This window comes from Macaca nemestrina, chromosome 10, assembly GCF_043159975.1.
Source record: "Macaca nemestrina isolate mMacNem1 chromosome 10, mMacNem.hap1, whole genome shotgun sequence".
In the NCBI taxonomy this organism is placed as follows: domain Eukaryota; kingdom Metazoa; phylum Chordata; class Mammalia; order Primates; family Cercopithecidae; genus Macaca; species Macaca nemestrina.
In genome coordinates, this window is record NC_092134.1 from 38,506,466 (window position 1) to 38,531,007 (window position 24,542).

The window sequence follows — 24,542 nt, forward strand, 5'->3', positions numbered from 1 at the left end:
CCAGGAGGAAAAGAGCTGTTCCAGGCCCCCTCCTGGGCTTGTAGGTGGTCATCTTTCTCCTGTCTTCACATCATTTTCCCTCTACGTGTCTGTGTCCAGATTTTCTCTTCTTATAAGGTCGTCAGTCAAATGGCGTCAGGGCCCACCCTAATGATCTCATTTGAGCCTAATTACCTCTTTAAAGTCCCTATCTTGAAATATAGTTACATTGTGAGGTAGTGGGGGTTAGGATTTCAATATGAATTTTTAGGAGTACGCAAGTCAGCCCATATCCCCTCGGCTTTGTGGATTTGATATGTGTTTGTGCATACGTGCATATTTCTAGGGAGAGGTTCCATAGCCTTCTTTGGAATGATTCTCATTTGTGGCAGACAACCCTTTAAAAAGATGAGGAAGAACTGGTCTAAAGTGAGCTCTTGTTTCAAAAGTAAAACGATCAATGTCATAAAAATATATTTATTGACATGTCAAGTGGTGATGCTTTTATGTTGATTGAAAACATTTATGGCAGGCACCCTGGCTCACACATGTAATCCCAGCACTTTGGGAGGTGGGCAGATCTCTTGAGGTCAGGAGTTTGAGACCAGCCTGGCCAATATGGCGAAACCCTGTCTCTACTAAAAATACAAAAATTAGCTGGGTGTGGTAGCGGGCACCTGTAATCCCAGCAACTCAGGAGGCCGAGGCACAAGAATCGCTTGAACCCGGGAGGCAGAGGTTGCAGTGAGCCAGTATGGTGCCACTGCACTCCAGCCTGGGCGACAGAGTAAGACTCTGCCTCAAAAACAAAACAAAAGAACAACAACAAAACATTTACAAGATATACACAGAAAATACCACTTTGGTTTAAAAAGTGCCACATACAAATAGAATATTAATGAAGCTAGCATAAATGGGTAGGAGTGCCATTGCCAGCACTATGACAAAGGCTTCACCTGGGTTAAAACAGCTCTCACGCAGCACCAAGAAAGAGACACAGCTATCCTCCTGTTAGGAAAGAAGAACTGAGGCTCAAACAGGGGTTAAGCGACTTGTCCAGGATCATCCCACTAAGTGAAAGGCTAGAATCTGAACCCAGGTAGCTCTGCATTCCAGAGCCCGTGCCCCTAACCAGTAGACAGAAGCGCCCAGACATCTGCAAGGATGACCACGTAAAAACCCAAATGTAGGCCCGAGCTACTTCCGGGTCATGGGATGATGGGGATTTTATTTTCTTCCTCTGCCTTTTCTGTATCTTCATATCTTTTTTTTTTTTTTTTTTTTTTTTTTTTTTTTTTGAGACAGAGTCTTGCTCTATCACCCAGGCTGGAGTGCAGTGACAGGATCTTGGCTCACTGCAACCTCCATCTCCTGGGTTCATATCTCAGCCTCCCGAGTAGCTGGGACTACAGGTGCCTGCCACCACGCCCGGCTAATTTTTGTATTTTTTGTAGAGACAGGGTTTCGCCATGTTGGCCAGGCTGGTCTCGGACTCCTGACCTCAAGTGATCCGCCTGCTACAGCCTCCCAAAGTGTTGGGATTACAGGCATGAGCCGCCACACCTGGCCTGTATCTTCATATCTTTTGTAAAACAAGCCATGTTTTGCAATTAAATGTTAAATGGGCATATATAACTTTTATTTAAAATAAATTTAAGCAGAGTGATAGTGATATTCAAATAGCAAGTTCTCCATTTGAACCCTATTCAAAATTCGAATGATCAGCCTTTGTCCTGAGAAGAAGATCAGTCACATTCATGCTATTATTTTCTAAGTTATTCTTAATTTTGCTCCAGGTCTGGGGAAGGGTTGGTGGTCAAGACTTGTGACCCCAGGGATGGGAGCTCATGGCAGCAGTGTGCTATAGGTGTCCCAAGCTCATACCTCAGAGCTTTGATGTAGAATTCTCCCCTGGCTTTCTTCTCCAGCAGGGCTAATTAGAAGCAGGCTAGGCCCGATCTTGAGGTCTCAGTAGAAAACGTAAGGGGAGGCTGCTTTACCCCAGAGTGCCCTCCGTCGCCCTTGGTGCTTCACAGTGTGCCCAGCACTGTGCGAGGCCCTGAGATCAGTCAGATGTGGGCACTGCCCTCAAGGAGCTCAGGCTGGGGAGGACAGACCTGCAGACAGATAATGACACTGCAGAGTGGCAGGGACTGTTCTCCACGGGGCCCTGGCTTCTCATGGGCCCTCCACAGGAAGAACTCCCCCAGAGTCCACCCTGAGAGACTCTAGACCGGAGGACTGGGTGTTGACTGTTTAGCCTTCCTGGCCCACCCTCCTTTCCTGCTTGGACCCTCCTGCAGGGATGTCTCTTGTTGTTTGTAGGACATTATTGGGAGAGGACAGGTGGCATCAATTTTCAAGGCTTTGGTTCACCTCTGATGAGCCTTTGATATGTATTTTGTATATGTGTGTATATATTTATATCCTATGCCGAGGAAATACTAAATCATGGGCGTCATAGCTAGGTTCTTTGATTTGACTCAGATGGAAGAAGGATGCTGCAGAAGAGGGAGGAACAGGGATGTTAATTGTCATGGCAACCAGCAGGTTTTTATAGTGGAACACTGCCTTTGTAACCCAAATCCATCACCTTTTTTCTAACTACAGAAAACAGAATGACGCAAACTCAAGAAATTATAGTACCATCTCTCAGTGAGGTTTTATTTGCCTTTTGGAAGCAATCTTGCAGTGATTTTAGTCCCTTCGTAGAATTTCAGAACAGAATGGCACCCTTTAAGTGTCCTAGAATTTTACAAAAGTCATGTGCTTATGGCTTTCCCATTATTTGTCATCCCCGTTTCTCCACCACCAGTCTAACCCACAAGGGACTGAGCATGAGGATGAGTTTAGAGCTGGCAGACATTGTACCTTCTGCAGCACAGGCTCCCCTTTGGAAAGGGTCCATCTTGCTGTTGCACCGTTTTTGCTGTTTGACCTCGTGCAGCCTTGTTGCGCTTGTTTCCTCACCATCCAGCAGACACTGAGATGCTTAGAATAGCTCACTCCTGCCAGTCATTGTGTAGGCAGGTTCAGAGTTCACACTTTGCTGCCTGAGACCTCTTGGAGAATTGAACCCATGTGCCTTTCATTGGTAGCTCTGGTGAGGTTTCGTAGATGGGGAGTTCAAGAAGGTCAATGTAAGAAAAGAGCCCTTTTGTGGATAGGTGGAGCTTCAACAGGGAAAACAGAGATGCCCCCAAACCTCCAGGCAGGTTTTTTTTATTGATGAGCACTTTGGGCAGAGAAGACAAAAAGGTAGGCTGCTCTTTGCCTTCCCTAATGTCCTAGCCCAAGGAGTCCCCTTCACCCAGGACCACACCTTGAGGATGAGTAGCATTGAGGTTAGTGGTACCTATGTCTCCACAACATGTGGTATGGAAAAGGAGTCACTCAAGCACCTTTCATGGCACTGAATTTAAGGACAAGCTCCTTTTAGCTCTTTAGGTTGGATAATTGTCTCTTCATTGCCCACCCTTCCACCAAGTCAGGAGCAGGTTATGTAGCACGTCAGGCCAGAGTCCATTCATGAGTGGTACAGATGTGAATTGTACTTAAAATGATTGGGCTTTTAGCCTAATTCAGTACATCCATTCAGTAAATGTGTATTGAGCACCTACTATGTGCTAGGCATCCCAGGGAACAAAATAAAAATCCCTACCCTTGTGGAATATGTGTTCTGGTAGTGCAAGGCAGACAAGCCAGACCTACACATAAAATATATAGTATGTTAAATGTGGCTAAGCGCAATGCTGAGAAATAGACAAGAGGGCTGGGGAGTCCCAAGGTGGAGGTAGAGGAAAGAAGTTTTAAACAGGACACTCAAAGAAAGCTCTTGTCAGGGGAAACATTGAGGAAAGACCTGGGAAGTAAGCTGTGCAGCCATCTAAGGGAAGAACATTCCAGGGCAGGAAAACAGCATGCATGGACTCCTTGATACAGCAGTGTGCCTGTTGTGTTTGAGGCACAGCAAGGAGGCTGTGTGGCTGGGGCAGTGTGAGCAGGGAGTTGAGTCCTGGGACATAGGGTCTGAGAGGTGATGGGGAGGCCAGTTCCTGAGCCAGTAGAGGTCTTGCACAGATCTTCTGGGCTGTTGGATTGAAAAGAAATTGTAGGTGGGCATGGACTGGCCCAGGGAGAGCTGTGGGAGTGATGAGAGTGGCTTGGACTAGAATGTTGACAGTGGAGGTGATGAGAAGTGGTCAGACCTTCTAAATGCAGGCTGTGGTAAAGCCCTCCCCTAGTGTGCTGACAGCTGTGCATGGTGAAGTGAGGAAGCCGCATGGTGCCAGGGCTTTGGGGGCAACGGGCCTGGTTTTAAAATCTCAGCTCTTACAAACTCTATGAAATCATGTTAGCCAATTTGCTTAACCCATTTGAGCTTCAGTTTCCGTAAGTGTGGCTGGGCGTGGTGGCTCACACCTGTAATCCCAGCACCTTGGGAGGAGGGCAGATCACTTATGGTCAGCAGTTCGAGACCAACCTAGCCAACGTGGTGAAACCCCATCTCTACTAAAAATACAAAAATTAGCCGGGTGGGGTAGTGCACACCTTTAGTCCCAGCTACTCCGGAGGCTGAGCCAGGAGAATCCCTTGAACCCAGGAGGTGGAGGTTGCAGTGAGCCAAGATCATGCCACTGCATTCCAGCTTAGGCAACAGAACAAGAAGACCCTGTTTAAAAAAAAAAATTAAGTGTAATTGTTTCCCTATAAGGATGTGGAAGGCTTATGTAAGATAATGTAAATGCAAGGTTGTCCCTGAGTCCCTTTCTCAGTTCATATCTGGCTTGGGTGCTCTTCTACCCAACCTGTGCCCAAGTCTGCTGTAAGCCATGGCATCCTTGTAACTTGTGACTCACTTGTCCCTCTCTACCCAGAGGTGGGCAGAGATTGCAGAATAAATGGGTAGAGAAGTGGAAGGAAGCATGAAAGGAAAGAAATAATGCATTAAGAATTTCATGCATTGATATTGGTATAATATTTGAGTTTACTATTTCAACAGAAAGCAGGACTTTTTTTCCCCAGAGTTCAGTGTTTAAGTACATCAGAGGATTCGTTAAGGCCTTGGCTACATTATTTATTTAAATAAGTCTAATCAGGGAAGACATGTACTCTTGTTTCTATATTTGAAAATTCATCTTCTCTCTACTTTTGGCTTGTGAAAAATGTTTGTTTGAAGATGCTAATTGGTGTTTTTACTTAGGTGTTCTTTAAGAATAAAGATTTTGTTAGCAGATGATATGGTTTGGCTCTCATCTCAAATCTCACCTCAAATTGTAATCCCCACGTGTCGAGGGAGGGAAGTGATTGGATTATGGGGGCGATTTCCCCCCCCATGCCGTTCTCATGATAGTGAGTGAATTCTCACAAGATCTGATGGTTTTATAAATAGTAGTTTTTCCTGCGCTTCCACATGCATTCTCTCTTGCCTGCCTCCCTGTAAGGCGTACCTGCTTCCCCTTCCGCCATGATTGTAAGTTTCCTGAGGCCTCCCCAGCCATGTGGAACTGTGAGTCAGGTAAGCCTGTTTCCTTTATAAATTACCCAATCTCGGGTAGTATCTTTATAGCAGTGTGAGAACAGACTAATACAGCAGATTTTATTAACATTCTGAGGAAATTTTTACCTCAACGTTTTATTATGAAAATCTGAAACAAATGCATACAAAATACAAAGGTAATAATTTAAATGAATGTTAACTGAAGTTACTGGTGATCTAGATCGCTCCCCACGTGTCAGTACGGTAGTGACCGCTGCAGGGCAGGTTTTCTGTGGAATTTTGAATGCTTCTGTTGCCTCCTGGGTGATGGAAAGGCTGAGCCCTTGCATAACTTTTCTGTTAGAAAAATTGTGTGTGATGACACCTTCATTCACAGTGAGACTACTTGCCCTTCTCCTGGAGCTGCCATATCATTTACTTTTTTTTTTTTTTTTTGAGACAGAGTCTTGCTCTGTCACCCAGGCTGGAGTGCAGTGGCACAATTTCTGCTCACCGCAACCTCCATCTCCCAGGTTCAAGCAATTCTCCTGCCTCAGTTTCCTGAGTAGTTTGGACTATAGGCGCACACCACCATGCCTGGCTAATTTTTGTATTTTTAGTGGAGACAGGGTTTCACCGTGTTGGCCAGGCTGATCTAGAACTCCTGACTTCAGGTTCAGGTGATCTGCCTGCCTCGGCCTCCCAAAGTGCTGGAATTACAGGAATGAACTGTTATTTATTTACTATTAAAGTCAGTGTTATCATTTGACCTGTGTCCCCCACCAAAAGATATGTTGAAGTCCTAACCTCCAGTACCTCACAGCGTTACCTTATTTGGAAATACAGTCTTTACAGAGGTAATCAAACCTCTGTAAAAAAATTTTTTTTTTTTTTGAGATGGAGTTTTGCTCTTGTTATCCAGGCTGGAGTGCAATGGTGTGATCTCAGCTCACCGCAAACTCTGCCTCCTGGGTTCAAGTGATTCTCCTGCCTCAACCTTGCAAGTAGCTAGGATTGCAGGCATGCGCCACAACGCCTGGCTAATTTTGTATTTTTAGTAGAGACAGGGTTTCTCTATGTTGGTCAGGCTTCTCAAACTCCTGACCTCAGGTGATCCACCTGCCTCAGCCTCCCAAAGTGCTGGAATTATAGGTGTGAGCCATCATGCCTGGCCTAAACCTCTGTAAAATTTAACCTCAAGTGAAAATGAGGTCAGTGAGGTGGACCCTAATCCAAAAAGATTGTGTCCAAATTTCCCCTTTCTATAAAGACACCAGAGACTGACATGCACAGAGGGAGGATGAGGTGAAGACAGGGTTGTCAGGATGATTGGTGCCAGGCCTGACAAGCCAAGGAGTGCCTGAGGCTACCAGAAGCTGTGAGAGGCAGGAACAGTTACTTCTCCAGCATCTTCAGAGGGAGCTTGGCTTTGCCAACACCTTGATCTCAGCCTTCTGGCCGCCAGAATTATGAGACAATAAATTTCTATTGTTTTACGCCATGCAGTTTGTGTTATTTTGTTACAACAACGCTAGGAAACTAATACAGTCCACAAAGGTGTTTCCTTACTGACCCAAAACACTGAAGTAGTACTAATTCCTGGCCCCAGCAAGAATAGAAATAGAAGAGGTCCTGAAGCCCCTGGATGGTATTGTTACCAGATGATTATCTCTGTGGTCCCATGAATGCAGTTATATTAATATTCTTTACTATCTCAATAAATGCAACATTTTAAATTATTTGTAGCAAACTTATGAAGCCTTAGGAATATGTCTGTGGACTCAGTTTGGAAAACACAGATGTTGGAATAGGAAAGCAGCACATACTTCAGATCTGAGTTCTAATCCTCTCTCTGCCACTTTGCAGTTATGCAATCGTGGTTACCTTGCATAACTTTTCCGAGGCTGTTTCTGCACCTGCAGAGTGGGGAATGATGCCTGCCTCCCCTGTGGATTGTTTTGAGAATTAGAGGTAATGAAAACGGTCTAGCTTTGTTCCATGCACACATGGCAGGTGTTCAGAAGTTGGTTGGGGCACAGAGGCTGGGCTGAGAGGGAGGAACCAGACTGGGGAGCTAACAGTGATTCGATTGGAGGAGGGGGATGGGTCCTGGCCTGGCAGACAGAGGAGGTCAGACTTCCTGTTTGTACTTTACCTGAGAGGTTTTCACCCAAATCGTTTTTTCCCTCAGATATAAAGTCACAGATTCCTTTGCTCAAGAGGGAAGACGGCATTTGGTTCATGCTTGAGCCTTGTTTACTTACCAAGGCATGAAGACCCTGAGAGACAAAGTAACTTGTCAAAGGTTAGGTGGTCTTGTCAGTTAGACTGTTTGTTGTTTATTAGGACACCAAAACACCAAAACATTGTTGTGTTGGTTTTTTTTAAAAAAAAAATGACTTATTGAGGAAACCATCATTCTAAGCAAACTATCACGAGGACAGAAAACCAAACACTGCCTGTTCTCACTCATAGGTGGGAATTGAACAGTGAGATCACTTGGACACAGGGCGGGGAACATCACACACCGGGGCCTGTCGGGAGGTGGGGGACTGGGGGAGGGATAGCATTGGGAGAAATACCTAATGTAAATGATGAGTTGATGGGTGCAGCAAACCAACATGGCACATGTACACCTAAGTATCAAACCTGCACGTTGTGCACACATACCCTAGAACTTAAAGTATAATTTTTTTAAAAAATTAAGAAAAAATGACTTATTGAGATAACTTACATATCATGCAGTTCACCATTTAGCATGTACAATTTGATGATATTTTAGTATATTCACAAAATTATGCAATCCTCACCACAATCAATTTTCGAACATTTTCTTTTGAGACAGGGTCTCATTCTGTCTCCCAGGCTGGAGTGCAGTGGCACCATCTCGGCTCACTGCAACCTCTGCCTCCCAGGTTCAAGCAGTTCTCCTGCCTCAGCCTCCCCAGTAGCTGGGATTACAGGGGCGTGCCACCACACTCGGCTAATTTTTTGTATTTTTAGTAGAGACAAGGTTTCACCATGTTGACCAGGCTGGTCTCGAACTCCTGATCTCAAGTGATCCACCCGCCTCAGCCTCCCAAAGTGCTGGGATTACAGGCATGAGCCACCACACCTGGCCAATTTTCGAACATTTTCATCAACTCAGAAAGATACCTATTAGCGGTTATGCTTCATTTCTCCCTCTCTTAAAAGTTTCATTCATGTTATAGCATGAATCAGTACTTTATTTCTTTTTATGGCTGAAAAAAAAATATATATATATATTTTAATTTTGAGACAGAATCTCACTGTAGCCCAAGCTGGAGTGCAGTGGCGTGATCTCGGCTCACTGCAACCTCTGCCTCCCGGACTCTTGTGCCTCAGCCTCCTGAGTAGCTGGGACTACAAGCGTGTGCCACCATGCCTGGCTCATTTTTTTGCATTTTGGTGGAGACAGGTTTTCACCATGTTACCCAGGGTGGTCTCAAACTCCTGAGCTCAGGTGATCCACCTGCCTCGGCCTCCCAAAGTGCTGGGATTACAGGCATAAGCCACCATGCCTGGCCATGGCTGAATAATATTTCATTCTGTGGATATATTATATTTGGTGGACATTTGGGTTGTTTTCACTTTTTGGCTATGAAGAATAATGTTGCTATGAACACTTCTGTATAAGTTTTTGTGGGGGTATATGCTTTTATTTTTCTTGGGTACATACATACCTAGAAGGAATGTTGCCAGGTCATATGGCAATTCTATTTAACCTTTGGAGGAACTGCCAGAGTGTTTTTCAAAGTGGTTGCACCAGTTTATATTCTCACTACCAGTGTATGAGGGTTCTGATATCGCCACATCCTCACCAGCACTTGTTATTATCTGTCTTTTAATTACAGCCATCCTAGTGAGTATGAAGTGGTATAGTATTGCAGTTTTGGGTGATTTTAAAAATTTCTTTTAATAAAACAGTTGTTGTAATCTTTGTTCATGAAATAGGTAAATTTTCTTTAGCTGAGAGTCTGGTATAATTAATAATATACTTACGAATTATAACTTTCGTGCCTTGCCACATTCCTTCTTACTAGTCATTTCTTGAAGCTGGTTGTCCAAAACCAGGTTGGAGAAACAGCTGTGGCTTGCGTGGCTTGACTTTTACTTTGCCAATGATACTGCACATGAAAAGGCCACCCAGAGCTTCCTAGTCCTCCCCACCATGAGGTTCAGGGTTGGAAGGCCCTGGTCAGTGGCCCAGCATCTGGAAGGGTGTAATGGGTGCCTAGCCCACATGTGTTTTCTTAGGCAAGTAGCCAGGGCATTTATTCGTGATTCCCCCAAGGGGTAGCTGCTGTTGTATAGATGTGGTAGTTGTTGTACGTGAGTGTAGCCAGAACTGGCCCCTGTGCCAGTAAAGATGGACACCGTGCTCTCTTTACAGCCAAGCTTTACAGGCTGTGAATTCACTCCTGAAGAATAAGAAGCATAACATATGTACTACACTTGTGAGACCAGAAATAAGTGCTGGTTGAATGAAGGAATAGCTCTGGCTTTGGGAACCAGGCAGCACTCTAGCCTGGTAGCTTGAACAAGCTGCTTAAGTACTTAAGCTCTCTGAGCCTCGGTCCCTCATCTGCAAAACAGAGGTGGCATTGCCTCAGTTACAGGGTCCTCACGTGATGACGTAAAAGTGCCCAGCTCATGGTAGGCACTCAACAAATGTTAATTCTCTTTCCTTAAGTAGCTCTGCTCAGTCCACTCTGCTTAGTCTCAGATTTTTTTTTTTTTTTTTCCTGCAGATTTAGTCCAGGTCCAGAACACAGGATTGATTGTATTATTTAGAATATCTTTTCTTTTCAGACAAATAATGAGCTCTTGGCAACATTAAGTTTTGATGGAAATGAATATTGCAATTTGGCAGCTGCTGATTGACACATGTTTGCTAAATAGCTACTCAAATTTCAGAAAGCTTGCCTAGAAGAAGGAAAAAAGTAAGATATCCCAAGGATATTTTTACCTCCTTTGCCCAGGTATTTATTTGTAAAATCATTTTCTTTGGAAAGTTCCAGCTGAAAAATTTTTATAAAACATGAGCTAGCTTTGGCTGAAGAGTTCAAGTGAGCCTGCATAAAAGATTAAACTTCAGTAGATAGAAAAGTGTTGAGGTTTTTTTGGAGCCTCTTTGCCTTATAATTTTTTTTTTTTTAAAGAAAGAGCCGGTCTTTTGGTCACTGCGTCTTTTTTTATATCTTCAGGGAAGTCATAGTAACAGGCTCCGTGTCTGATTGGGTTCCATGGCAACAAAGGGTTGTGACTTTATTAAAGGAGAGTTGAGCATGCCAAGAAAGATAAAAATCAGAGTATGGAAAATGTCCGACCAGATGAATGTGTTTTTTGGATCACATGTGCTCTGGACTAGAAAGGTTTCCTGAGTCGACATCAGTCTCCATTACAGGTTTGAATCTCACTGGGTTGTCGTTAAGGTCATAGGGATCAGTGCTTATTTAAAAAAAGAAAAAATCCATCTACTTCTTTGCTTTTACCCATTCATTCTTCCTTTTTTAATGTCTCAGTATATTTACAAAAGTCAAAACAGTGATGGTAAGTACCTAACAAGAGAGGATTCTGACTTTTCAAGGGGGAAAAGAAATGTACCACATTCTTTGTGGAACGGATTACAGCTCTATGTTGTGAGACCGTGTGGGAGGGCCAATTAGAGGCAGTTATCTGGATTGAACTCTCCCTGAATTAAAGCTTGCTGGATGCTTTCCAGGCTGGGGGGTTTGGTTTCCCATCCACGTTTCTCTTTGATGGGTTTGGAGATCCTGGTTGCAGGCCATGGGTGTGGAGTACTCTCTCCTAACAGTAAGGAGCAGGCTGTTGCCATAACCAAAAGTGTGTGGTAATTAGAGGTCTTTTGCTGAAGTTACTAGTACTTGACCAAGAAATGGCGTGATCTGAAAACTTTGAATCATCCTGTGTTACCACTTCACCTGCTTGTTAACTGTGTGGGGCTGGGTTTACTTTTCTATGAAATGTAAAATTGTATATTTCTCCTCCCACTGATATTGAAAGTGAAAGAACTCCGAGGGCGGGTTGATGTTGGACACTTTACCGTGTCAGTCATCCTTTAAACCAGTGGCACGTTCTCACATGCCCTGTGGGTTCAGGCTTTATTAATCACTTGGGGCCTCTTCATGGTGAATCAGAAACTGCACAGATACTGGGGCTGTCGTGATGACGCATACCGTAACGAGCAGTATTGGTCTAAGAGGGAAGAATTAGCTCACCAGGTTTCACGGCACCCAGCTATCATTAATCAGCCATAAGTCCTTGGTGAAATCGCTTAAACTTCTTGGGCCTTGATTTCCTTATCTTAAAATGAGTTTGACCTAAATTGATGTTTCCTAACTTTCCTGTTTAGATAAAGAACCTGGGGTACTGCAGAACCTCCAGTAGAGATTTCTTTTTTTTTTTTTTTTTTTTTTTTTTTTTTTTTGAGACGGAGTCTTGCTCTGTCACCCAGGCTGGAGTGCAGTGGCCGGATCTCAGCTCACTGCAAGCTCCACCTCCCGGGTTTACGCCATTCTCCTGCCTCAGCCTCCGGAGTAGCTGGGACTACAGGCGCCGCCACCTCGCCCAGCTATTTTTTTTTTGTATTTTTTAGTAGAGACGGGGTTTCACCGTGTTAGCCGGGATCGTCTCTTGATCTCCTGACCTCGTGATCCACCCATCTCGGCCTCCCAAAGTGCTGGGATTACAGGCTTGAGCCACCGCGCCCGGCCTCCAGTAGAGATTTCTGATTCACTGGTCTGGGGTGTGGCAAAGATCTCTGGAGCCCCATCCACTCTTAACAATTTGGTGTTTGGGATATACTGGTCTAGCTCAATAGTTTCAAACTATTTGGACATAAGAATGGGGTGGAGGTGGGAGGTAGAAAGGAGGCTGTCAGATGCACATTCTAGATTCTGTCCCTGAGATTGCCTGAAGCCACAGCTTGAGAAACACCAGCTCCAAAGGCTCTTCCACATACTGGTCCTCACTTCCTCAAAGGAGCCAGAAGAGCTGTGTATCAATGAGAGAGCCTGGTGGGTTTTCTTACCCGCAGTGTTAACTCTAAACCCTGTATCAGTGTTTGAGAAAGTTACTTATTTTAAAATCTTGGAGTACTGCAATAGTTTGTTCATAGAATTCTCTACGCTGTTTCTTGTGGATAAGATAGTGTTTTCTAAGCATGGTTACTTTAGGTGTGCATGAGGCAATGCCAGCCACATCCAGATTACCTGTGGAGCTTGTTAAAAAACACATGGAAGATTCAGTATGTCCTACATAGGGCCTGGGCATCAATCTTGTTGAAGACCTGAAGGATGTTGTGTTCTTTTTAAGGTTTAGGTCAAAACCTTATAAACTGACCCTAACCTAATTTCCTCAGTGAAATTGACTGAGTATAAACACGCATGTTTAGTACAAGGGGAATGGTTTACATTGAGTCACTTAGATTGTAGAAGAGTCAGTAACACATAAAGTGCCTTAGAGAAAAATACCCTGGCCTGAGAATATTTAATAATTAAACCATTAACTGCTAAAGCAGACCCATTGTAATATATATCTGGTCTGTACAGTTTCTATTTGTGCCTAGTTTTTCTAGTTCGTGTTTAGCAAAGATTAAGTGATATTGTTTAACGGAGTGTTTAGTAGCTCTAAATGATAAAGGTTCACATTTTTTTCTATTAAGTAGCTTAAGTGCGAATTCATTTGAAAAAAAAAATTCCACAGGCTGGGTGCGGTGGCTCATGCCTATAATCCCAGCACTTTGGGAGGCTGAGGCAGGCAGATCACCTGAGGTCAGGAGTTCAAGACCAGACTGGCCAAGATGGTGAAACCCCATCTCTACTAAAAATACAAAAATTAGCCGGGTCTGGTGGCGGGCTCCTGTAATCCCAGGTTGCTGTAAGCCAAGATCGTACCATTACACTCCAGCCTGGGTGACAGAGTGAGACTCTGTCTCCAAAAAAACAAAAAAAGAAAAGAAAAGAAATTCCACAGTACTAAAGGGCTTAAAGCAAAATTAAAGTCTCTCTTTCCAGCTTCTTGTCCTTTTCCCCAGAGATAACAATGATAACAATGTTATGTTTCTTTATTTTCTTGAGACGGTTTCGCTCTCGTTGCCCAGGCTGGAGTGCAGTGGCATGATCTTGACTCACTGCAACCTCCACCTCCCAGGTTCAAGCTGTTCTGCCTCAGCCTCCCGAGCAGCTGGGATTATAGGCGTCTGCCACCATGCCCAGCTAATTGTGTATTTTTAGTAGAGATGGGATTTCTCCATGTTGGTCAAGCTGGTCTCGAACTCCCGACCTCAGGTTATCCGCCTGCCTCGGCCTCCCAAAGTGCTGGGACTACAGGCGTGAGCCACAGCACCTGGCTGCATGTTATGTTTCTTATGTGTCTTTACAGAAATAGTCTTGACACAAAATATACATATACCTATTGATACACAGTTTAAGTTCCTCCCAGGATTATTTTTTTCATGTTTCTTTTGCTTTGTAATACTGTATTGAAAACTTGTGTACTTTTTTTTTCTATAACCATATTTAGATAAATTTCCAAAAGCAAAACTGTTAGGTCAAAGGGCATGTATCTTTTAAATGAGAATAGAGGTGAACGCATTGTTCTCCCAAAGGTTGCACCAATTTGCAGGATAAATCTTTTATTTTCAGAAGGATTCCCGGACTCAGCTGAGTCTGATGCAGCAGGTAGCTATCCACGTCTACTAACCCACAGGAACCTCAGGGGCCTCTGCCTGGAGGAATGACATGAACTGTGAGAAAGAGAAGAATGTAAAAGGTATTTAAGGTGTTGGGAGAGAGAAAAGGATAGGGACTAGCTTAGTAGGGAATCCTCAGTTTATAAGGAGAGTGCTTTGGGTCACAGGAGGTTGCAGATCCTGATCTGGTTTTGAAGAAAGCGAGACAACCCTGGGGCATAAGATAATGTGAGAAAATCCTGCTCTAGATCAGGCAAACCACTTCCTGGATGTGACCTGCTCCTGTAGTAGAAGTCGTAGAGTAATTTTGAGCGAAGCATCATAATAGCACTGAGATGCTGTTCATTTTAAACACCACCTCCAATGTGAGTCATGGTGGAGTCAGATGTGTGTATGTATGTGTAATGCATATGTCGAAAGCCATGTTTAAAGGGAAAGGATTACGTCTCAGTAGTCTCTCCCGGAGACTGCACCTCTTGTCAGTGTCTGAGGAATAACTCAAGTAGACCAGGGGTTGGGTGCCGTGGGGAAGTTGCCATCTCAATGGCGGGTTCCATCTAATCTGGCCATCTGTCTGCTTTCATTTTTCCCTCTATTGGCAATGGGATAGGAGAGCATCTTGTAGACACACTAAAAAGTTGAGTCCATTCACATCTGGGAAGTTCAAGTCTATTGAAAGCAGAGAAGAACTGGAGGATATCTTGGGTCTCTATGTCAGTGGGGTGTCCAGATCTTACAGGCTGGCTAAGAAGGATGGGGATGTGTATTGTGTGTTTAATGGGAGCCACCTAGAGTCCAGAAACATTGTAGAGAGGCAAGAACCTCGGGTTCGGACTACATATGTGAGCGAGGAGGAACTTGTTCTTCCTTGGCCCTTGGGGACTAAAGTGTCCTCTCAAACTGATCATGCTTGAGGCATGTCACATGTGCCCAGGTTGAAGACAGCCAGGAATAAGAGTAGTCCTAAAGACCATTAGCTCTGAATTGGATCATTGTCTATGTTTAATCAAAATAATTAAATGAGCCAAACAGTGAGCTTTGAGGCAGTTGCCAAATCATTCTGTATTAGAAACTTGGGCAGGTTTTTAAAAAGATATTTGTGACTGAGACACAGAATGTGAGGTAGGGGTACTGAACTGGGCTATGGGTGAATGGATGGGAATATATGAAGCCCAGGGAAGAATAGGGAAGGAAGCAGTGATCCTGAATGTATTTTAGGAGCTAAGCTGGAGATGAAGCAAAATATCTAGTGACCAAGATATTTTCAGACTAGGAAGGCAGCCATAAAAATAGGTAAAGACAAGTTGGAGCCCAAATTTAAAGGCAAAACCTGAAGAAAAATGAACACGCTTAGCCATGTGGAACTGAATTATGTATGCCTTACTGGTCAGTCTGATTTTAAAAATCTTATTGTAGTTTTAAAATATTCATTTTAGGAGTTATAAATAGAATTAGCAAAATGACCTAGCAAAGAAAGTATATACGTCTCATATACAGAGTGTACTATTGACTTAACATTTGGTTTAAGGCAAGATCCATTTGCTGGAATTTATTATTTAACATGACTTAAGACCTTTACTTGAACTGAGCCAGAGGATAGAGGCTATGCAATATTAACTTTGGTAGACACTGTTCCTCCTAAATATTACAGTAGAGTTTTCACAGAGTAGGCTTTGACTAGCCTTTATTAGGCTGACAAAATTCTCCCTCTTTTCCAAACCCCACTGCCCTTTTCTCTCCATCCCACCCCTCAACACAGAGTTAAATAAACACCACTTAAGCCACATAGCAATTTTGAGATCTTTGCATTTGTTATTTAATGTCAAAGGCAGGAAACCCCTGGTCCCCTAGAACAGTCTGGCCTTAGTTTTTCATATGACTTGTGGCAATTCAAATATTTGAGAATCTGCGCCTACAAATATGGTCGAAAGGGATTTAAAGATGAGTGACAGCAAGAAAACTTGTAATCTACTGCAAAGGTTAAGTACTCAATTATAATACAAAGCAGATTATGATCACAAAAGGGCAGGAGGAAAATATTAAATCTCTTCTGTTTGCCATGACATCTTGTCCTTTTCTGATTTCATTAAATCCCAAAAGGAATTTCCTTAGGTGAGACCAGAGTCCCAAAAAGGTTAATTTACTTGCCCCAGGTCATATAGCTGCTAAGAGGCAGAGCTGGGATTTGATTAGGTCTGGTTGTCTATGCTTGTCTCCTCAGAGAGGTGCCTAAGGCGCTGTCACCGATGGGCTCCAGTGCTGTTTCCTCTGTCCCTTTCTCTCCATGTTCATCAGGATATCTGTGTTTGAAGGTCCCTAGGAACCTTAAGGTGATCATGTCTGAGGCTTAAAACTCCTCGTGCCTGTCTTGTGAATAATCTTAGCTACCAGAAGGAATGAAACAGAAGGGGGTTTTCCTTGACTCGCCCCTTCACCCCCACATCCAGGTGATGTCAAGTCCTCTCATTCCGCTTCCTTCATAGACCTCTCGTGACCACCCTACATCCAGCCTTCACCAGCTCTTGCCATAGATTGCTGTAGCAGGCTCCAGTTGGCTCCATGGAAATGCATTTTCCATCTTGGTTTCTCAGAAGGACTTGTTTAAAACAAGGATGTGATCATCCTAATCCTCTATGCGGCTGCCAAGTGACCTGCAGGATGAACCCCAAGCACCTCTGCATGATTTAAGTGGGACCCTCCGGGTGTGACCCATCTACCATCCCAGTCTTCACCTGCACCAAGTCCTCCAAATCCTTACTTCTCTGTCTGATTCACCTTCTGACAAGCCTTTCTTTCGGCTTTCTTTGACTTTTTCCCCTCCCCCTTTCCTCCTGTCTCCCCCTTAGCAGCCCCTCCCAAGTGCTCACATAGCACCAAGTACTCTGCTGACACTTATCAGTGGCTGGCATTGTGTCTCTCCCCCCGGCCACTAGGCCAGGAGGCGGCTGTGCCCCTTTGCCTCCCCAGCACGCCTTGCCGCGCCTGACACTAGGAGGCACCCAGCAAGTGTCTGTCTCATGAATGAATCAACAGAGAGTCTCCTGACTGCTCACTGTCTTTAAGCCACTTCCCTTCCCTTGGCGCTGGCTGGCCCCTTTGCTCTGCCTTCATCACATTGGTGTTTCCTGTGCCCAGTCCACTGCTGGCATTTGCTCTGCCTAACAAGGTTTGTTGAGCCGAGCCCTTTTCCTTATTGGTAAAGAGAGAGTACCAGACCGAGTATCTGTCCTCTTGCAGTCCCAGAGTCGGGGTGATTGATAGCAGGCGCCCTTCTAGTCGACCTCCCTGCAAAGATACAGAATGTGGATCTCTTCTGCTGGCAGCACAAAGAGCCCATTTGTACAGCAGAGTGTTGAATACGGTGCATTATTACTGACGTTTGTACTGGGTCCAGTGCAGGGTGTGGAGTTTCTCTGAGACAAACACAGGAATACCCCGAGATAATGTGAGCAGTATCTCCAAAGTCCAGGCTGAGTCATATGGTAGGTGCTGTTTGGAATATCTAGCCTGCCTGCCTTGCAGATTCAGATGCCTCGGGCAGGAGGGTGAACTGGCTGCCGATCCTGCTGTGCTCCTGGGTTTGCTGTGTGGCCCTTGGTAAGTCTCTTCACGGCTCTTGCGTTTCAGCCAGAGTGTGTAAACATGTACTGTGGAGCTTTGTGGTCTTTAATATCCTGGGAGATGCCGGAAAGAAATACAATTCGTCTTTGTGCTCTTAATAGTTGTCTTTGTGCTGGCCCAAATCCCTCTAATTTCTCAGTGGGTTTCTAGGTATTTAAACTGCCTAAACGCCTAATGAACCACCAGTCTCCTTAATGTTATGTCCTTTTAAAAATGTCAGTCCAGTGTGAGTGATTTAACAGATGGACAAATATCTGGGTTGGATTGTGCCGGCTACTGGCTGGAGAAGAGCCAGGTCTCCTCCCACCTCCCTGGGAGTTCGAAAGTAACCCCGGGTCTAACCAGACTCTGAGTTGGAATCTAACTTCGTACTTTAACATCTGGTCTTTCGACAAGTGGGCATCTTTGAGTCGTCCTGCCTTTGCCTGGAAACTTGAAACTCTGTAAAACTGACTGTGTAACGCTGCCCAGCCCACCTTGGGGAAGAAGGGTGTGGTGACTGCCTCCAGCTGTGGGAGAGGAAGCAGCTGTGGGGGAAATGGAGAATGCGTCTGAACTGGGGCTCCTTGGACCATGCTTGGACCACCATGTAGGGTGGTGAAGGCTCAGGTTCATATGATCTCTGCCCTGGGGCAGCCTTTGATCTCATAGGAAATCTGTATTCACTTGTGGCTCTTTGTCATAGAAGACTTCTGTATATTGACACAAAATGCAATCTTTCTTTCCTTCCCTCAACATTAAAATATTTGCACACATATATTAATTCAGGTGGTTTTTTCCTAATCCATTCTGTAGCAAAGGTTTGCCCGTTGTTGATAGTGATCCCCAGTCTTCAGAAACCAAAACACCTGGGGGTCGGGGAGGAGGGAGAGTTGGAGAAGTTTGCTGCTTGTCATTTGATCATTTGGGTCTTGGAGGTTGCATTTCTGTTGTTTAAAATTTAAAAATTAGCTGGGAGTGGTGGCAGTGCCTGTAATCCCAGCTACTCAGAAGGCTGAGGTAGAATTGCTTGAACCCAGGAGGTGGAGGTTGCAGTGGGCTGAGATCGTGCCACTGCACTCCAGCCTGGGCGACAGAGTGAGACTCTGTCTCAAAAAAAAAAAAATTCTGTTGTTTAAAAAAAGAAAAAATTCAGAGGGGCCGGTTGTTCCTACAGCAAATCATCTGATAGCCTTGTAACACTGTGAGTGCAACCGTTTACAGAGCTTGATGCACACAGTTTCCATTGGAATAAAAGGGAAAAGGGCTCCCCAAACTGCAAGAGCACTGCTTGTAAAACAGTCAGAGCTGCTTTCTGTGCCAGGCTGTTCAAAAAGATGTGGGAACAGGGCTTGTCTTGGTTGACAGGCCATTCTGGAGAAAGCCTGACAATGCTGGCAGCCCCTCTGCTCTCCTTCCCACCTGTTCCTTTCTTGTCAGTTTATGGAGAGTAGGTTGTTTTTGCTTCGAGGGGGATTACCTGTGGCCTGGGGGACATTAAAGGGCTTTCTCCTGACTACATGCTTCACATTCCTGTGTGTAACCAGTGAAGATAATGATCCAAGAAGATCATTGCAGTGGTGACCTGAGGGTCTTTGAGACCAGGTCACAATTTAAGTAGGGTCACAAATTTAGATTTTTTGTTGTTGTTGTTTTGTTTTTGTTTTTTTTAATGGCGTCTCGCTCTGTCGCCCAGGCTGGAGTGCAGTGGTTAGATCTCGGCTCACTGCAAGCTCCGCCTCCCGGGTTCACGCCATTCTCCTGCCTCAGCCTCCCGAGTAGCTGGGACCACAGGCACCCGCCACCACGCCCAGCTCGTTTTTTGTATTTTCAGTAGAGACGGGGTTTCACCATGTTAGCCAGGAGGGTCTCGATCTCCTGACCTCGTGATCCACCCACCTCGGCCTCCCAAAGTGCTGGGATTACAGGCTTGAACCACTGCTCCTGGCCTCAAATTTAGATTTTAACATTATTACCCAAAGAGTTAAGTATAGAGCCAGAGACAAAGCAATAGGATTGAAAGAAGTCATTCATTCTACAGCTTAAGCAAACACACACACACACACACACACACACACACATTTTGTTTATTTTACTGTGTAATTTACTCCATAGTTTTTTTTTTTGGGGGGGGGGTTTTTTGTTTTGAGACGGAGTCTCACTCTGTCACCCAGGCTGGAGTGCAGTGGTGCGATCCCGGCTCACTGCAAGCTCCGCCTCCTGGGTTCACGCCATTCTCCTGCCTCAGCCTCCTGAGTAGCTGGGATCACAGGCGCCTGCCACCACGCCTGGCTAATTTTTTTTGTATTTCTAGTAGAGATGGGGTTTCACCATGTTAGCCAGGAGGGTCTCGATCTCCTGACCTCATGATCCGCCCATCTCAGGCTCCCAAAGTGCTGGGATTGCAGGTATGAGCCATCATGCCTGGCCTACTCCATAGTTTTTATTTTAAAATGTTTGTAAACTAATACTGCACAAAGAAGATATTCCATTAAGGAATAATAACATGAAACACCCCTGTAGTTATACCCAGGGTAAGGAGATGAACTTGACCTTGTGACCTTCCCTGATTGAGCATCCCTACATCGCAAGCCTTTCCCACCCCTAAGAGGTCATCGCAGCGGTAAGGTTTAACTGTTCTCAAGATTTTTCTCTTTTTACCACGTGTGTGTTCATACCTAAACAAGAGCTTGCCTGCATTTGACCTTTATAAAGTAGAATTCATAAAGTATGTGTTCTTTGACTTGTTTCTTTTAAGATGTAATCATTTTATTCTTTTTGAGACGGTGCCTTGCTCTGTCACCCAGGCTGGAGTGCAGTGGCACGATCTTGGCTCACTGCAGCCTTGACCTCCCAGGCTCATCCTCTTGCCTCAGCCTTCCAAATAGCTGAAACTACAAGTGTGTGTGCCACCAATACCTGGCTAATTTTTTATTTTTTGGTAAAGACAGCATTTTGCCATGTTGCCCATGTTGATCTTGAACTCTGGGCTCATATGATCCACCAGCTGGGATTACGGGTGGGAGCCATTGTGCCTGGCCCATTTTAATTCTTGTAGCTCTGGTTTATTCCATTACATTGTACAAATAAACACAATGTGTGTGTGTATCCATTTTATCGTGTGTGTGTGTGTATATATATCTCCATTTTATTGCCCATAGGCTTTGGATTATTTGTGTGTTGTCTTTGTTATTGCTTTTATTGTTTTTCTTTTGCAAGTGATGCTGCTGTGTATATTTTCAATGTGCTCCTAACAGGGGCACTTGATCCTCTAACCTACAAATGGAATTTCTGGGTCTCTAGGGGATGTGCGTGCTCAAATGCCAAACAGTTTTTAAGAATCAGTTAAATTCAAACACTGCAAGTATACCTTGCAGTCTGCTTTTAGCATTGCTTCATTTTAAAATGAATCCTAGAACCACTGAAAAAATTTTAAAAGTGAAAGTAATTCTATCCTGCTTTGTCTTATGAGAAACTGACTTTAACCTTAAGGAGATAACATTATTCCTTTTTTGTAGTTGTTGCTGTAGAAACGATTTTTGAAGGACAAAACCAAACTTTAAAACTTGAGGCTGGTCGTGGTCACTCATGCCTATAATACCAGCACTTTGGGAGGCCAAGGCAGGTGGATCACAAGGTCGAGAGATCGAGACCATCCTGGCCAACATGGTGACACCTCATCTCTACTAAAAACACAAAAAATTAGCCAGGCGTAGTGGCAGGCACCTGCAGTCCCAGCTACTTGGGAGGCTGAGGCAGGAGAATCAGTTGGACCCAGGAGGCGGAGTTTGCAGTGAGCTGAGATTGTACCACTGCACTCCAGCCTGGCAACAGAGTGAGACTCCGTCTCAAAAAAAAAAAAAAAAAAAAAAAAATTGAGAACCATTTGGGTGCGCTGGCTCATGCTTGTAATCCCAGCTTTGGGAGGCCAAGACAGGTGGATTGCTTGAAACCCAGGAGTTCAAGACCAGCCTGGTCAACATGGCGAAACCTTGTCTCTATAAAAAAAAAAAAAAAACAAAAATTAGCCGAACGTGATGGTGTGCACCTGTAGTGCCAGCTGCTCGGGAGGCTGAAGTAGGTGGATCAATGGAGCCCAGGGGGTCAAGGCTGCAGTGAGCTGTGATTCCACCACTGCACTCCAGTCTGGATGACAGAGCAAGACACTGTCTCAAAAAACAAACAAAAACACCAAACCTGAGAATCACAGGTGAAACAGTCTAGCCTCAGGAATCACATGAACTGTATGTAAACAGTCTCTAGATGAACTCTGTGACCCTTCAGTTGCCACAAATGGATATATAGTTGGCCCTCCACATCCATGGATTTCACATTCATGGATTCAACCAACCAGGGGTCAAAAATATTTAGGAAGAAAAATTGCATTGGTACTGAACACGTAGAGTGTTTTTTCTTGTCATTATTCCCTAAACAATATAGTATAACTATTTACATAGCATTTACATTGTATTAGGTATTATAAGTAATCTAGAGATGATTTAAAGTATACAGGAGGATATATGTAGATTATATGCAAATACTACACCGTTTTATATCAGGAACTTGAGCACTAACAGATTTTGGTATTTGCAGGAGGTCCTAGAACCAATCCCCCATGGATTCCAAGGGACAACTGTGTATATACGCCTATCATACACTGCCATGGTCTGCTCGTATGAGTATTCTCAGTGAAGAGTCTTTATGGGAAACATCATTGTCCATGAAATACAGATTCAAATCTGTGAGCCTTGGGCAACCCAGTTCTCAATAGAAATATTTCAGTGGCATTGGTCCCTTAAAAAGACAGTATTTTATGCAGTTATATAAGAAAGATGTAACATTAGTCTACAATATTGTAATGAGATTTTCACTTGAAAACTATGACTTGGCGATTCCAGCTTAGTCCCATAAAATTTGTTTTAGAACTGCCTTTTAAGCCATGGTTTCATTTCCTTGGGAAATGGGATTTAAAATTTCTCTTTTCAGTAAGGAGTTACTTTTCTGAAAGTAATTGCATAAACAAAATTCAGTTAGGGTGAGTCACAAAAATGCTTACTATCCTATAGATAATTTACTTGCTACCGTTAGTAAAATCGTAGGTCCCTGGAGGAGACAAGGAAGCATCTTAAGTGTGCTAATGAAGTTTTGCAGGTATTTCCATATTAGTCTCACTTTGAGATACAGGCACTGGGGACTTTTTAAAAAATATATGAAAATAAGGTGAATTATTCTCTCAAAAAGAGAATATAAAAGGTATCTGTGTCCCCAGATTCCCAGTCCTATTCCCGAGAGGTAACTACCATCCACAGTTCTTAAGACAGCTTCTAGAAATGTTCATACACATAGAGTATACAATTGTACACGTCTATCATAAATCCCTCCACCTCTCGTTTAAATAAGCACAGATGAGCGTGCACAGTAGGCATAGCCCTGCGTCTTGCTTTTCTCTCTTAACAGTTTAGATTGAATAGCTTCCCTTGGTAGCCCATTCAGATCCATTTCCATTTTAGTGGCTGCATCATTTTCCATTGTAATAGAATTTTAAAAAGTGGTTCCCTATTGACGGATATCTATGCTGTTTGCAGAATTGGCAGCAGATGGGGTGGTTGGTGGTGGTGGTGGTAGTGGTAGGGGTGGCAGACTATCATTTTTTTTAGAAGCAGCATAGAAGAATCAGAGAAGGAGGCAGCAGACTTGTAAATATTTTCATCTCCATTTCTGTTCTTTAAATCTCTTGAAAAAAAAATTTTTTTTGCCTGCCTTAAGGTGTTTTCAGAACTGTATAGAAGCCCAAAAAGGCTAGATGTGTTTTTCTTGCTAGCCCTTCTTTCCTTGTGGTGATCATGATGGTGAAGGAGATTATGATGTGTAACCAAAACACTGGGGAAGAGGAATGTATTTACATTTGGTGGCTAAAGAAGGTTCCGATTCTCTTCTCTGCTACCTCCAGTGCAAATACACTCTATGGTAACAGGATTATTTGTTTTTAACCTGATTAGGAAGCCTTTCTAATAATAATCTGTTTAGACAGGGGAGTTTTCCTTATACAGAGTGTCTTGCTGCATAATATCCGTTCGAGGTGGTGTTTGCAAACCCTATGGAGTGCCTTTCCAAATACCCCTTTCCTTCCCTTTCTCCCTGGCTGGCAGAACCTGTTCCTGGAGTGGAGGCTGAAAATGTTATCTGCTGCCTCCCCAGCCTCCCTTGCAACTAGGGCATGGACATGGGACTCAGCCCTGGTCAAAGGGACCCCGGGGGAAATCTACTGAGGAGCTTCTGGAAAATGTTTTCCTTCCTAATAAAATATGAAAGAAGATAAGGATCCTCGTCTATAGCCGGAAACTGTCTACATGTCTACAAGAGAACTACAGTAGCTCTCTTGCCTCCATGTGAGGAGAAGCAGTGGCCTGAGGATAGTGTGAAAAAATGGAGAGAGATTGGGTCTTTGATATCTTTAAGCCGTTTAATTAGCCCTGCCCTCTGTTCTTACTTTAGGAGACCATAGATGTGCCCTTATTATTGAAACTGATTTTATTCAGATACTGAAGTTATCTTACCTGTTATGTAATTTTACCCATAGGAAATAATATGAAAGTAGCAAAATGACTCAGTTAAGATAGTTGAGTGCCTGCTGTGTTCAAGAGACTATTAATATGAGGCTCTGGGGCTGCAAAAAAATTTAGTTTTTAAGAATATGAGGTCAGAGCAGCAGGAGTCCTAAGTAACCACTGATAACTGGATTTGGGG

At 44.0% G+C, this 24,542-nt stretch overlaps 1 protein-coding gene across 12 annotated transcripts in view; it reads left to right on the forward strand.

Moving 5' to 3' along the window:
- The window catches only part of LOC105483690 (transmembrane and coiled-coil domain family 3), a 308,537-nt gene that overhangs the window by 243,067 nt on the left and 40,928 nt on the right, over positions 1-24,542 (forward strand). Inside the window, exon 1 of one of the 12 annotated variants that reach the window (XM_011744676.3) lies at positions 8,064-10,886. The exons of 7 other annotated variants lie outside the window; for them this stretch is intronic. Coding sequence is in view for 1 of the 5 variants with exons in the window: in XM_071071300.1 (XP_070927401.1) it covers positions 17,675-17,677 (3 nt within the window). In the remaining 4 variants the exon portion in view is untranslated. 4 more of the 12 variants (XM_011744675.3, XM_071071300.1, XM_011744671.3 and 1 more) reach the window with 4 other exon arrangements.